General features: G+C 35.7%; 2 protein-coding genes across 2 annotated transcripts; both read left to right on the forward strand.

The window, feature by feature from the left end:
* Positions 1-763: 763 nt before the first annotated feature.
* LOC109101688 (TNFAIP3-interacting protein 1-like) lies at positions 764-12141 on the forward strand. The gene is made up of 7 exons (XM_042769792.1): positions 764-1010; positions 2766-2916; positions 3905-4048; positions 8711-8842; positions 8929-9135; positions 10098-10223; positions 11268-12141. Exons 1-7 carry the CDS (start codon positions 919-921, stop codon positions 11493-11495), a joined length of 1080 nt encoding a protein of 359 aa, XP_042625726.1. The 5' UTR covers positions 764-918; the 3' UTR covers positions 11496-12141.
* Positions 12142-13393: 1252 nt separating this feature from the next.
* LOC109102062 (L-proline trans-4-hydroxylase-like) lies at positions 13394-15669 on the forward strand. Its single transcript, XM_019102163.2, has 8 exons — positions 13394-13476; positions 13557-13603; positions 13956-14184; positions 14266-14539; positions 14623-14714; positions 14797-14936; positions 15052-15156; positions 15261-15669. The coding sequence occupies exons 3-8, from the start codon at positions 14064-14066 to the stop codon at positions 15351-15353; spliced, it is 825 nt and encodes a 274-aa protein (XP_018957708.1). The 5' UTR covers positions 13394-13476; positions 13557-13603; positions 13956-14063; the 3' UTR covers positions 15354-15669.
* Positions 15670-16439: the final 770 nt, after the last annotated feature.

Here is a 16439-nt window from a genome sequence, read left to right on the forward strand (position 1 = left end):
GAGCTTGAGAATTTAAAGCGGCAGACGAGAGTGCGCTTAGAATGAACAGACAATATTATCCGCTAGTGAGGACGCTAATATTGTTATCTTTATAGTTATCGTTCTTGGTGTGAACGGGCCTTTAGTGTGTTGAAAACTATAAATTGTCACAGGGGAACACTGTATAATCCAGGCATTTTGGTGTAAAAATGCAACTATTCATGAACAACTTGGTATTTTCCAGTACTAAGTCATAAAAAAAATTAATAATAATAATATTACTTCCCATATGAATTTCTAACACTACTACTGTAGTAACAGTTACTGCTGTAAGCATTTTGGTGGAAAGTATGGTTACCATGGTACATTAGTTAACAGTACAAGTAAACAGATATTCTGGAAGTGAAAAACAACCCCCCCATTGTCCTTTCACTCATGTGTTAACAGTTCGACATTGTGGTTTGGTTTTTAATAGTACTGCTTTTAGCAGTCTTTCAGAAAGCCCACAGAGAGCAGATGATGCTGAAGCGGAAATTCCCTGCTGCCTACTATCAAATCACTTCCTCATTTTGTATCTCAATCTAGTAACCCTTACAATGTACTTTACCATCATAAAATCACCCTTTCAAATAATACATAATAAATCACACCCTAAAGCTAGGTATTTGGCTAAATGAGTTATTTCCATTATATTGTAATTAGTTTGTAAAGGTAATACAGTTAGGACATGTTTATTATTGTGGCACACTGAGCATCATTTCCTACTCTGTGATGTCTTTCATGTCAGTGGAGGGGTTTATATTTGAACTTCCCCTCCAGTGAATAACATCACATTAGTACGCTGCTGTACACATTACATCGCCTGGATCTAGAAGTGAAATACTACAAGAGGATTAAAACTCCAGCTATTATTCAGTTGAATTCAGATTTGAAAGAGTAATGGAAGGAAGTCCACAGTCATCACTGTCAGAAGAGGACCCTTCAAGCAAAGAGCGCTCTTTACCTGAGGAGGAGAATGACCTTCAGTCTGAGTGTGTATTATTTTACTGTCTTTCATTTGTTGTTTAAATGGACTTCAACAACAGCTATTAGTAGTGTTGCTGTATAAGGTGTGTGTTTGCAGGGCTCTGACAGTACAGTCAGTTTGTTATAAAAGAAGTGTAAACAGGAAGTAGGGAATCTTTTAGTAATAATTTACCAATAAAATGGGTTATTTTTTGTATAGCAGTACAGTATGTGATTCCAAAGAATCACAAGTCTGGCAGTTAAATGAGATATACAATGGCTCGGTATAAATACCACATTCACAAACCATGATATTTATTTATGATACCCAAAAGTACTTATTTGTTAGTATGCATAATCTCCTGTGATTTTTTTACACTGTACACATATATAATATATTAGTGACCATTTCACCAATGAGTAAATGCAGAATTATACTAACCATTAACTTAATAACGTATTTTGGCGCACACCAGTTTGGGGACCAATTCTCAGTATTAACTAACTATTAACTAAGATTTTTGCCTCAAAAACAAAAAACTCAACAGTTAGTAAGGTAGTTGTTACGTTTTGGTATGTGGTCAGATTAAGGGATCTAAAATATGGTCATGCAGAATAAGGCATTGATATGTGCTTTATAAGTGCTAATAAACAGCCAATCTGCTAGTTATATGCATTATAATAAGCAACTATCGTGAGAATTGGTCCTTAAAATAAAGTGTGACCGTATTTTGATATATTTGTGCGATGTCCTGAGGGAAAATTAAAAAAAAAAAAAAAAAAAAAAAAAAAAAAAAAAAAAAAAATTCCTTCTCTGAATAGTAACAGAAACACCCCAGATCAAATTTCCCAGAGATTTTATAGTCATTTTCATTTTCTTTTTATTGGGCCTGGTGATGTGTTTGTGAAACTTTTAGTTCATACTTTGTCACAGCTTAGCATGAGTCATTCATCATGAGGCTGTAATGAATTATGGGAACATTTGCATAACATCTATGACTTTATTTGTGTTGCCTCAGATTCTCCATCTGCCCATTACTGTATTACAATGACAGCACAGTGTTGTTCCCTATGGCTATGAAAGAACAAGGCTGTCTGGAAAAATAGGTTTTAGCTTTAAAGGTTTATCTGGATTAGCTTCTTTTCCATTCAAACTCTCATGTTACAGTGTAATTACCAAGGTGTTTGGTATTGATAATGAATATTATGTATTTAATTTGTAATTATTTTGTGGAACAGCGTCACACATTGTTATTGTAATTACTGCAGTCATGACTCTTTATTAACATGTAATATCTGTGGTTTGGCCGGTGTCATGTAAGGTGACTAATTGTGCTGTTCTCAAGAGGATCTTCACAAGAATAACAAAACCTCAAAAAATCCCAAAAAGCAATTAATGTACAATTGTCCCTATGAAGAAGATAACATCAGAAAGGGTCTTGATAAGGTTTTTTTTTTTTTTTTTTTTTTTTTTTTTTTTTTTAATCTTAAATATGCCAAAATCTATATTTAAAGGTTATGGTTAGTCTAGTGTAAAAGCAACCTACACAACAGGAAGCTTGTGATAAAACAAAGTTCAAAATGGGATGAAATATTATAAACATGCCAAAATCTGACTGTGAAAGGTAGAGTGAGAGGTGGTTATTATAATAATAATAATAATAATAATAATAATAATAATAATAATAATAATGACGACGATGATGATGTGAGATCCTAAAATTGTGTATATGTGTGTGTTTGTGTGTGTGTGTGTGTGTGTGTGTATGTGTGTGTTGTAGGCAGGTGGAGGAGGTGGTGCAGGGGGAGTCAGTCCTCTCTGGGGAGGAGCAGTTGACCCTCATCACAGAGAGCATGTCAATCACCTCCTCTGATGAGGAGAAGCTCCAGCTCCTCAACAAAAACACTGAACTCCGGAGACTCAACAAAGAGGTAGAACAAACCACCGGCTGTGAAAACACCCCTACAACTCAATTTTAAGAATCAACTACATAGTGTGTCTAGTTTATAGTACTGTGGGGGGGGGAAATAAAGTTATAAAGAGATTTAAAATCAAGATTTTATATATATATATATATATATATATATATATATATATATATATATATATATATATATATATATATACAGTGGGTATATATATATATATATCTATATATATATATATATATATATATATATATATATATATATATATAGTTTTAAACCATAAGCTATTGTAACTATAGACTATTTTACTATAAACTTTCTCACATGTTGTATCTATTTGTCAATTAGGTGACACATACAGTGATAGTAATTAATTACCATATTCACGAAGCATGATATTTATATGAGAGTGAAAAGTTCTTTTTGTTATTGCTAGTAGTGCTGTATAGTCTGAAATTCACCTTACATAGAAAATAATAAGATATTTTTTTAGAATTACAGCAGCATGCTTTCTGTTACACGATTTCTCCAGAAGGTGTCACATTTAGACCTAATAGAAATAAAATAGTGACCCCCCCCCCCCCCAAATCTGCAAATGAAATTATTTTTAATTAAAGAGTCCCTTTATTGTATCCATATGATATATTCATTACAGAATGTAACTGGTTTTTATGTCAAGAAAGTAAGGTGCTGTTGTTACAAACAATCTATTCAAGTGTTTTGTGTAGGGTCAGATTTTGTTGTATTTGTGGGGATTACAAAATGATATTAATAGTACAGTTAGCCAATGACGCTTATATGGACAATAGATTAGTAAAGGGACTTAAAAATTATGTAATGAAAAACTAAAAATGTAGAAATATTTCTGTATGAGTTTAGGGGAAGTGTAAGGTTAGGATATGGAAAATACAATTAGCTCAATTTGAAAACAACAAAGTCAGTGTAAAGTCCCCACACTGATATAAAACTGCAGCGTGTGTGTGTGTGTTAGCTGATGAAGCTGAACGAGGAGTGGGATCACATCTACCACAGCACGAGTGTAGGCCTCCAGCAGCGTGTGGCGGCTCTCGAGGAGGAGAGCAGGGCCCTCAAACAGCTCAACAGCCGACTGCTGCTCAAAGTAGAACATGAACAGGTATGTGGGTAGAAGCACGCTCTCAAACTGTTACAGCACAGATGCTTTAAAGGCCAAGTGTGTATTTTTAGTGTCGACTGTCACTAAACAGAATTGGAAATATTGTTAGTTTACCTAGAAACACAGTCTACCAATGGTTGAGCAAACAGTCCCACTCTGAACCCACACCACTGGGTAGACATGTTTTTTTTTTTTTTTTTTTTTTTTTTGTGAAGCTATTTCTACCTGATCTGGGTCTTAATATAATTTGACACCTTACTAGAATAATCTGAGGTAGTCTGAGTTAGTCATTTCAAATAAAATGTATTTCAAATTATTTTAAATTGTTTTGTTTTGTTTTTTGTTTGTTTTGTTTTGTTTTGTTTTGTTTTGTTTTGTTTTGTTTTGTTTTGTTTTGTTTTGTTTTGAATGTTGACCATGATAATACCAAAGTGAAAGTAATGAAATCACAAATTAAGCAAATTAACGCTGAATCACAGTCTGGTTGTCAGTTTTCTTTCATGTGCAATTTTTAAAAACTAAAATGATGCTGCTAACAAGTTTTGTGAATCTGTCTCAAAAACACACTGTAATTATAAAATGCAATTACAGTAATAAATAGAACAGTGACATTTTCTAAACAGGATAAAATATAAGTCCATTATGCAACTATGCCACATGATCCTGGATAAGCATCCTTGTTGGTCCTGCAGCAACATTCCCAGTACCAATCAGACTATTTTTGTTTAAGGTTTTGGTCAAGGAGTTATGGTTTAAAAACGATGTGGAGCCACATTTAAAACTGCATAACCTGATGTAAGGTGCACAAACCCTGGTTCTCTGAGAGATGTGAAAAGCAATGTGTGTGATGAGTCACCTCTCACCTGATTTATTACATCTGGATGGCTTAATATTTAGAGAAAGCCAGAGGATATTGGAGTAATTAGTTCAGATGATTGCTCTGCATGGTCGAGAGGCAGGAAGATGAGGCTGTTTTGCAGATTAACCCTGATCCCAGGACTCTCAATAACACACTGGAAAGGAAAGCTCAATAACTCACTGCTAAAGAAATTTGAGGGTGGATTATGAACGAGGCCCTTGAGGTCTGCTACTGGACAGATCTCATCTGCAGGGGGTTGTTTTGTTGGACTGGTGGTTAGCCAAGTGTTGGTCATGTTAACCCAAGTTGGGAAGTTAGTTTGTCAGTTACAAGTAACTTAATGGTAGAGGGGGTGAAAACTTTTATACATTGAGACTTATGGTGTATTTAAGCTGTCTATTGATAGCTTTCACTCACAATGGGCTCAAAGACCTGGAGGGCAAAACATCCATAGGACTGCAGCACAAGCCTGTCAATTTTCCCTCTGTTTCACAGCCGCAAATATTTAGATCACCTCTCAAAAAATAAAACAAAAGTATGTGAACAAAATGTACATTTTGGCCATTTGCAATCCATATGAAAGCACCCGCGTCAATATTACAATCATTAAACAGTGCGACAAACGTTATAAAAAAACAAACAAAAAAAAAAACCTTAAAGTGCGTTAATGTATTTAAAACAGTAATATTAAAAGATCAAATTCAGTAATCACCTTATTAATGATGCATAGTTTACATAGGCAAGCAGATGAAGTCAGAATATGAACGCAATCCGCTTAATGGTTCAGTGTTTCCTTATAATGGTTTTCTATGGGAAACCATTTAACATGAAACTTTGCACATTGTTTATATTCTGGGTTCATATGTTTGCCTGTACAAAATATACATTATCAGTAAGGTATTTACTGAATTTCAACTTTTAATATCAGCGTTTTACTGTATTACTACTTAATGCAAACTGCGTAAAAATAACTGGAGCAGAGCCTCCAGGTGGGCGTTCCTATGAGTGTGTGTGACGTCATGTGAAAACTATCAATTGCTATAGCAAAGCTTAATAACTCCCTACTGAGAAAAAAATAAATAAATAAATAAAACCAGCCTAAGCTGATTGACTGCTTTGGCTGGTCTCCCAAGCTGGTTTTGGACACTTTTTTAGCAGGCCAGGCTGGTCTTAGCTGGGTTTTAGTTTTTTTTTTTTTTTTTTTACTGAATCCACTGGTTTTAGCTGGATAAGCATAGAAACATGCTAACAACATGCTAGAAACTTTCTAATCATGCTAACATAATGCCAGTAACTAATGGTTATAAAAATGGTTGTAAAGTTTTTATAATGCTAGAATGCTTGTAGGTATTTTTATACATATTCTAAAAATATTTGTATTGTTGTGGTAGAATTTTGTTATTATGTTAGAATCATGCTACCAACATGCTAGTAACATGCTAATCATGTTAACAACATGCTAGTAACTTGCTAATCATGCTAGAAACATGCTAGCAACTTGTTAAACATGCGAGAAACATGCTGGCATCACGCTTTCAACACCATAATCATGTTAGAATCATGGTAGTAACATTCTAATCATGTTAGAATCATGCTAGCAACATGCTAGTAACATGCTAATCATGCTAATGACATAGTAGTTACTTGCTAATAATGTTAACAACATACTAGTCATGCAAGAAACGTTAACAAAATGCTAGTAACTTACTAATCATGCTAACAACATGCTAGTAACTTGCTAATAATGCTAGAAACATTCCAGCAAGTGGTAAACATGCTAGAAACATGTTAACATCATGCTAGTAACATCCTAATCATGCTAGCCATCATTAAGCAAATGCTAGTAACTTGCTTATCATGCTAACACATGCTGCTACTTGCTAATAATGCTAGAAACATTCCAGCAAGTGGTAAACATGCTGGAAACAAACTTAACATCATGCTATAACATCCTAATCATGCTAGAATCATGATAGCAAAATGCTAGTAACTTGCTTATCATGCTAACAACATGATAGTAAATTGCTAATAATGCTAGAAACATTCCAGCAAAGTGGTAAACATGCTAGAAACATGTTAACATCATGCTAGTAACATCCTAATCATGCTAGAATCATGATAGCAAAATGCTAGTAACTTGCTTATCATGCTAACAACATGCTAGTAACTTGTTGCTAATAATGCTAGAAACATTCCAGCAAGTGGTAACATGCTAGAAACATGTTAAATCATGCTAGTACATCCTAATCATGCTAGAATCATGATAGCAAAATGCTAGTAACTTGCTTATCATGCTAACAACATGCTAGTAACTTGCTAATAATGCTAGAAACATTCCAGCAAGTGGTAAACATGCTAGAAACATGTTAACATCATGCTAGTAACATCCTAATCATGCTAGAATCATGATAGCAAAATGCTAGTAACTTGCTTATCATGCTAACAACATGCTAGTAACTTGCTAATAATGCTAGAAACATTCCAGCAAGTGGTAAACATGCTAGAAACATGTTAACATCATGCTAGTAACATGCTAATCATGCTAGAATCATGATAGCAAAATGCTAGTAACGTGCTTATCATGTTAACAACATGCTAGTAACTTATTAATAATGCTAGAAACATGCTAACAAAATGTTAGTAACATGCTAATCATGCTAACAACATGCTAGTAATTTGCTATTCGTGCTAGAAACATGCTGACAACTTATTAAACATGCTAGAAACATGTTAATCATGCTAGCAACATGCTAGTCATACTAGAAACAGCCTAGCAACCACCCAGTTACCCTAGCAATATGTTTTATACTTGTCTGTTTTTCTGAAAGCATTCAAAACATTCAAACTTATTCTTTAAAACTATTTTAACTTTCAAACTACTTCAAACTGAAAACTTTCAGACTGCAAGCCTTTCAAACTTTTTCAAACTTTCTAGCTAGGGTTTTTCAAGTCAACTTGAAGTTTGTCTACAAACTTTTTAATCTATTTTAATAATAACATTAACCAGTGAAGCCTGTTACATGCATCTATCTCTGGTGGGAAACTAGTATAATAAAATCACCAAAACTAGTCTCTTTATGTTAATAATGAATGGTACACAAACACATTTCCAAAACTGTAAAAGCCTATTTATGCATTTAGAAGAAGCTTTTAACGTCTTACAAAAGAGGAAAGCATGTCAAAAGTCAGTCATAACACAATGCCAGGTTTATTAGACAATAATAATAATAATAATAAAGTGCTAAGTTTATCACAAATAGCCTAAACACAAGATTTTGGCGCACATCATTCTTATTACATTGTATTCCACCCCGTACCCGCTACAATTGACAGAGAATCACTGTGTTTGTGATTGTGTTATGACTGACTTTTGAGTCTGTGAGTACAGTTTACAAACCCATGGGAACGGATTGCGAAAGCATGAGCATGGATTATGAATTTGTGGGTACAGATTGAAATACCAAATGTACGGTTTACAAAATCAGAGTGCACGGATTTGAAATTTGTGTGTACGGTTTATTAATTGCAAAACCGTCGCCACAGATTGTTTTTGTTTTTCCTATAGGTGACTTCTCGGGCTCTAAAAGTGACTAAAATATGATAGAATTTTATTTGTGCAACTTAAAAAAGTTTACAGTTCTAAAGTGATTTGGTCCTAAAGGAACCTTTATTTTTCTAAAAATGTGGCACATTTGGTCTTTTTTGTGTGGTGTGACTGATGTTTTGCTGTGGATCATTCTGATTTAGAAGCAGATCCACAAACAGACACTGAGACTTTTGCATGTTTGTATTTGTGTGTGCAGAACAAGAGGGAATATTATGAACAAACACTGATGCAGGAACTTAAGAAAAACCAGCATCTGCAGGAGTATGTCAGACTGCTGGAGAGCCGACTGCACCAAACAGATCTTCAGCAGTGGACAAGAGGATCTCAGGTGAGCTTACAGCATCAATCAGACCAGTTACAGTATGTTATGACTATCCTTTAACATCTTTATTGCCTTTTTTTTCCCTTTGGAAGACCCCAGATATCAGTGGCTCCTCAGACTCTCAGCTAGTGCAGAGCTCGTCTAAGCTGTCCCTGGACGTACAGTCGACTCCAGCACTTCCTCCGTCACTGGGCACAAAGTCCAGTCTCAGACTGGCTAGTATGAGATTTGAGATGCAGTCTGACCCTGTGACAGAAGTACGAGATCTTAAAGAACAGCTGGAGGCGCTGCGGTGTCAGGTGAGTTCACGTGTGATCAAAATATTCAATGTAATTACAAAGGTAGAGTTATAAATATGCCTACATTAACCCTTTAAAGAAAAAAACAAGCAAATTTGACATATTCGATCAGGATTTTGTGGCTCATATAGTATAATAAGGAGCTCATACTTCATTTATATTTATACATTTTTAGAGACTCAAACTGAGCCAAAATATGTGATTTGCTGCTGTTGCAGATATTTATATGGCCAAAAAGTAAGATAAAATTCTGAAAGCTTGTACATATGTATTATAAATCATCATTCCATATCTGCCAATAATATGTCTTAGTAAGATCAAAACATATGCAATCCACTGATGATTGAGAGATGAATAAATAAGCGCTCCTTTTCTAAAAAAAATATTTATGTATAATCAAGTAAAGCCATGCTGACTCAGTCCAGTAAGTGTTCGTCTGGAAATATGACTAACAATATAAAAGTTATTCTTCTGTTTATTTGACACCATGAGATCAAGGTGGATGTTTTTACAATTTTCTTTTCTTAAAATCAAAAGTATGATCTATTAATCAGATGACAGAGGGTGTGCACTGTGTGCAACAGGTTTTGTCATGTTGATCATTTAAATCCCTTAGAAATTTGCATATCAAATATGACATAGTTGGCTTTATAGAGTTAAACATTAAACATTAATACAGTAGGTAAACAGAAGGTAATTTTTTTTTTACATTTACATTTATTCATTTAGCAGATGCTTTTATTCAAAGCAACTCACAAATGAGGACAAAGGGGTATAATATAAGTAATTTAATATAAGTAATAGTTTAATGTAAGTAATTTAATTAGCACTTCTTTACCATTATGTATATATATCTGCTTCATAGATGTTTTTACAAAAACAGTTTACCTTTTAACAGTACCACAGTAAAATAGTCAAATCTCTGTTGTAGGTGTAATAGATTTGACTTTATCCATCCACAGACTCAAATCTACGAGGCTGATTATAAAACAGAGCAGAAGGATCATGAGCGCATGCTGCAGGAGAATAAGCGTCTGCGGCGCAGAGAGGCAGACATGCGTCAGCAGATGGCGCTGCTGCAGGAGCAGGTGAGCACCAGAGCAATCAAACACCAGATTCCACCACTGGGTGGCACATGATACTAGCTGATCACTGGATCCTATCAAACACAGCTTCCTCTGTCTGGAGGTCGATTCCTCCAAAACATGTGCTAACGATTCAGACATTCTACTAACTATAAGTAACTCTGCAACTCCATGTCAACTAGCAGTCTTTAGAGTATTAGTAGACTGTCTGCTTAATATCTGGTGACACTTTATTGTGATGCTCCACAAACTGTCTATAAGTAACTTTGCAAGTACTTGTCATCTTATTCTACTCACCCTAACCCTAACAGTCTACTAATACTCTAATGAGAGTTAGTTTACATGTAGATGCAAAGTTACATGCAGTTGTAGAAATAAAGTGTAAACAAAAGGAAAACACTGTCTGTGACACTGTCAAATGTTTGTTTCAGCATCTAATATTGACTCAAAGTGCTGATTTAGTGTTTGACTGACCAATGGCAGACAGCAGTTTGCTTGTTTCACTTGCCCGAATAACACACATTGCTTTTAACAACTACCCTTTGAACTAATGTAAAGATGATTGAACACAGAAGTCAAATATTAGACATGCAGTTCACTCAATGAAAAAAAAAAAAATGCAGTTAATATTTGCTACGAGGAAATGAATCTGTATTTTACAATGCAGGTCACATTCAAATATTTGCATTGTTTTATCTTTAAAGAATATTCATTCAAAGGGAAGTGAGGCTCGGTGGTTTCCAGTGAAACTTGTTGTGATGCCATGAATATGTCATAAGAGACGATGCATCTTGCACACTTAAAATAGGCTTCCTGTTTCACAGGAATCTTGTTAATTATCTTCTCTTATCTGACATGATCTGTTTCTATGGACCGACAAACTGAACACATTGTCTTAATCATTATTTGCAAATTAATTTCTGTATCATTATAGTCTGTAATGCAAAAGCAGAACAGGTATCAACTGGCCACTTCTATTGTATCAAAGGCATTCTCAAAGAAAAATCTCATATGTTCTAAATGATAAAGTCTTGTTTGTTTTCTCAGCTGAAGGTGTATGAGGATGATTTCCAGAAGGAGCGCTCAGACAAACGCATTCTCCAGAGACTGCTGATGAAAAAATCTCCAGCCGAGAAAGACCCGGTTCTGGTGCATCGCTGCAACAACGAGCAGGACCGGCCCAGATCAGACAAGAGGAAGCCCAGAGAAGAGCAGCGCGGCGGATACGTCTGTCCCAAACACTGTGAACATCACAGCCAGCCGGACTTCCCCTGAACACCCTTCTGGGTCTTCCCCTGAAGAGCCACAAGACAACACATTCATTCATCATATAAAAGAAACGTACACAAGCTAGTTTGTATCTTTAAAATAGTTACTTTTTAACTGCTTTATTTATATGAGGATCTTATTTTTCATTGTATTATTCTTTTATATTGTTGAAAGGATTGTGTTTGTACAATGTGTGGAAACTGTGCACTTTTGTCTCTATATAAATCAATCTGAAGCCCTTCACTGCCTGAAAACATGAAACTTAAACAATCCGTGTCAGACAGTAAATCTTTATAATCTACAGTATTTGGTCTTGTTAATGTCAACTGACCTGTTACAAAAAAACAATACTACGAGGAAATGATTTAAAAAGTTTCTGCACCTTTGACTATAAGGAAGCCATTGGAAATCCCTATATTGAGCTCATTTCTAGTGACTAAGTAATTTGTTAGTTTTTTTCCAGGAAATCTGCTCAGTTGCAGATTTATTCAGTGATGTCCATCTTTGCACTTGTGCTCTCAATGTACATAGCCCATGTTATATAGGTCAGGGTTTTTTTTATTATTATTATTATAATGCATTAAAAATGTCCTTATAATTACTTCAATTAAAGTTCAACTACATTGTTTTAATAAAATATACATTAACAATATAGATGTTTGTCTCCCAAATTCTTAACCATACAAATTCTTTGATTACTCATAAGAACAATTATGCATGCGTGTGTGTGTGTGTGTGTGTGTGTGTGTGTGTGTGTGTGTGTGTGTGTGTGTGTGTGTGCAAATACATATCTATTTTATTTTATATAGTTCTTTATGTAGATAGATAGAAATGAGCTAATAACTGTATAGCAGCTCTTCAGATGTAATTAAATATATAGTTAACACTTTACAATAAGGTTCCATTAGTTAATGTTAATTGATGTATTAACTAACATGAACAAACAACTAACAGTACATTTGTTACAGTACTTATTAATCTTTGTTAATGTTAGTTAATGAAAATACAGTCGTTCATGTTAGTTCACAGTGCATTAACTAATGTTAACAAGCACAACTTTTGATTGTAATAATGCATTAGTAAATGTTGAAATTAACATTAACTAAGATTATTAAATGTTGTAGAAGTGTTGTTCGTTCTTAGTTCATGTTAACTAAAGCAGTTAACTAATGTTAACTAATGAACCTTATTGTAAAGTGTTACCAATATACGTATGTGACCTGTGTTGGCAAAATGAGTCAGAAAATCAACAAGGGCTAATTTTGAGCTACAGAAACAAAAATGTCTTTATAAACTGAAATATTTTTATAAATTGCACATAATTTTAGCATAAAAATATTCATTAATGCTATAAAAGTCAACACAAATAGAATAGTTAAAATATTCAAAAGATAGAAATCTTTATAAACAGTAACTTTTTAATATTTTATTTTAATAATGAAGGCATTATTTTGTTCACACAGTCAGGGGTGTAGGGATGATTTAAATAGATAATAGCTAAATAAATACTATAATATATAATAAAATATATAGTACATTTGTTCATGTATGTATAAATGACTTATGCTTTATAATAAATGCTTTACCGTAATGATGTCACCAGTAAGTGACAATGCAGGTCGAGTTCAGCACGTGCTGACAGATATAACAAAGACAATGTGATTTTTGATGAAGTATTATCTGGTTGCAGATGAACAAAAAGAATCTTACTCACAAAAGGAAATGCTCTTATGACTTATTGGAAATTTTCAACATCATCAGCATATTGCAACATACATTGAGCATACAATACCTACACAATCTAGCATGTATGAAAGGGTGGACAAAAATATTTTATTTTTTTCCCTAGAGTCTAAAATAGTAAAGTATGCGAGTATGATGTCACCTTGGAGGAGGAGCCTAAGCCTTAACTTATTATATATACACACAGTTTGACAGTGATGAGCAGGACATCTCAGGAGAAAACCGCCTGAAGAGCAGAGAGCAGGTATCGGTTGAATTAAATATGATCCATTTTCCATACTTTCCTCCATAGATTTATAATTGATCTTTCAACCTTGTCTTCAGCTTGGACCAAGACCCAGCACAAAGAAATCAGCATCTTTCTGACTCAGGTGCGTGTTTTTGTTGGCTGCACTGCACACACTCAGTGAACTTTAGCAATGTAAATGAGCCTAAACAGATGCAAATGCCTGCATATGCAGTCTAGCTGCTTACTGTGGCTCAACTCCACCTTCGTGTGCTTAAGAGCAGCATGTTTTTCCTGTTTATTTGCTCATGGACCATTGCTTTAAGTCACTACAGACCTATCTGTTCCTGCATAAACAACCCAGAATAAATTTGCCATGAATAAGTGGGGAGCCAAGACAAGGAGGTTTTCAGAGGTCGAAAAGGGAAATGCCTAAGTCAGACTGAAACTGGACACAAGTTTTATTTTCCATCTTTCTCTCTGGGTTATAAAAACAGGTTCTCTTTCCCTGTGGAGTTTGCCCAGCTGAGGCTTAGCCCTTGAGAAGCAAAGTAAGCTTTGCACATCTCCAGCAGACAAGCAGAAGTTTCACTGCATTTGAAGACATGAAGAAAGAGATTCAGGCCCTGTACGAGCAGCAGGGCTACCTGTCGGCTCTTCCTATCCTCAGTCCAGAAGAACTGCAGCAGGCCCGGGATGCCTTCGCTGAGCTGGAGAGAAAACATGGTGAGCTTCGGTGCTGCTGACTTACATAAAAGCCTCTGAATTTAGGTTTGGAGCTGAAATAATGCCGTTATTCTTTTACAGGTGAAGATTACACTGCTTACAGCCTTCATAATATCCACACGGAGTGTGACTGGGTGATGGCCCTCGCCAAGCACCCTAAGCTTCTGGAGGTGGTCACAGCGGTTCTGGGGCCTGACATCATCCTGCTGGACTCCAGATTCATTTGTAAATATCCAGTGTGTAACAAGCCTGCTAAGACACGGGAAATCCAACCGAACAATACCTGTTCTAAAGAAAAGGACGGCACTGAGAAGACAGACGCAATGCCGTTTGTGGCCTGGCACCAGGACATGAAGTAAGCACAACTGAAGTATTTTGGGTTTCTATTTTCTCATGTATCCATTCCAAGTGTTGCAATCATCATGTGTTGATCTTCAGGTACTGGGGCTTTGATGGAGGTCCCGTTCTGTCTGTCTGGCTCGCTCTGGATGACTCACTTGAGGACAATGGAGCACTGCAGGTTATTCCAGGTATGAACACGGTCTCTGTTTGCAGGAAGGACTGTGTCTGGTTTGTAAGGTGTCTAAACTGTCCTTATTTATTTTCCAACAGGAAGTCACCACTCTGGTCTCCTGCCCCATCACCAGTCAAAACGATCTGGCAACATGCTGAGTGTCAATCAAGAGATCCCGGAGGAGCTGGTGGAGACGGAGAAAGCCATCTTATGCCCTCTTCAAGCTGGTCAGATGTCTGTGAGTATGAATACTTACCATGACTTGCCACGAATACAGACAACCACTCAAAACCATGGAACAAGTCAAAACAATCTTACATTTTCCAAGCATTCATTGTATAAATTCTATTCAGATCCATGATGGACTTCTGGTCCATGCCAGCGATCCCAACACATCTAATAGGAGGCGCTGTGGCTATGTCATCCGATATGTGCCTACATGCACCTATCCAATCCAGGTAAATATCTCGCTCAGATTACAAAATGATGACATTTAACATATATGTATCTGCAGATGTTCAGCTGGAAAAAGCTTATAAATGTGTTTGTGTTTTCCTGACAGGACCCTGAGCGTCCCAGGACTTTTCCTGCCACAGTGCTGGTCAGCGGTTTTGACAAATACAACCATTTCTCCAACAAAACCTCCAAACTGTGACCGGCTTATGCTGACCTCTTTATTTAAGACAAGGGTGCTTAACACTTTAACGGTGTGTGTTTCAAGTTAAACAGTAGTATATAATATATCTATTTTTATATTATTATTACTATTAACAATAGTTAACATTACTTGTGACAAAAAAATTATAATTTGAAATGTTATATTTATATTTATTAGCCATGGGGGGTATTATGTTTATATATATTGGGGGGGTATCTTTCAGGAAACCATGTGTTTTAAAGTGTATGATCTGATGTGTCCTCTGACTGAATATGTCACTGATTTGAAATATCCAATAAATTGATCAATATTACCCCTGGCTGTTTAAGTCATTTGCAACTGATTCAACAAATAGAGAAAGGACAGAGCCAGAACAATACCACATAATCGTGCACAAATGAGCATCTACTGCAGCCATCATGACCGGTGCTACCTATAGGAGGAGCAGGCAATTGCCTAGTTCAGGGGTCTCAGAACTCAGCCCTGGAGGGGCGAACTTGCCTAAAAACACCTGCCTGGACGTTTCAAGTATACCTAGTAAGACCTTTATTAGCTGGTTCAGGTGTGTTTGATTAGAGTTGGAGCTGAACACTGCAGGACAGTGGCACTAGCAGATGTAAATTAGGCAAAGGTAGGCAACCGCCTTGGGCCCCAAAAAGCCAAGGGTCCCCTAAAATGTTTTTTCCATATATGTATGAGATGTGCGTTCAGCCTAGACACAATCGGTATTGCATAAAGCCCTATAACAAAAAAAAAAAAAAAAAAATGGTGCTCACTCGTTTCTGTGATGGACCCAAGAGGACGCATGCACAGTTACTTTCCACACAGGCACACTTCATGTTTGGTTGAAATAATCCTTAAGCGTAAATGTATAATTTCCTTCAGTTTAATTTACATTTGCAATTAAAATAAATAAAAAATAAATGTATTTTAAAGTTCAGAATTAGACAGGCTTGCGTCGTGTAGACAATTGCTTAATGAAAATTACCCCAAAGCACCACTAGTGCCCAGCCTACTCTAATACTGTTATAACCTGTTTAAATGTGAACAAAGGGTCTACAATATGAAGGAAATCCATTATTT

The sequence above is a fragment of the Cyprinus carpio genome, chromosome A14, assembly GCF_018340385.1.
Source record: "Cyprinus carpio isolate SPL01 chromosome A14, ASM1834038v1, whole genome shotgun sequence".
In the NCBI taxonomy this organism is placed as follows: Eukaryota; Metazoa; Chordata; class Actinopteri; order Cypriniformes; family Cyprinidae; genus Cyprinus; species Cyprinus carpio.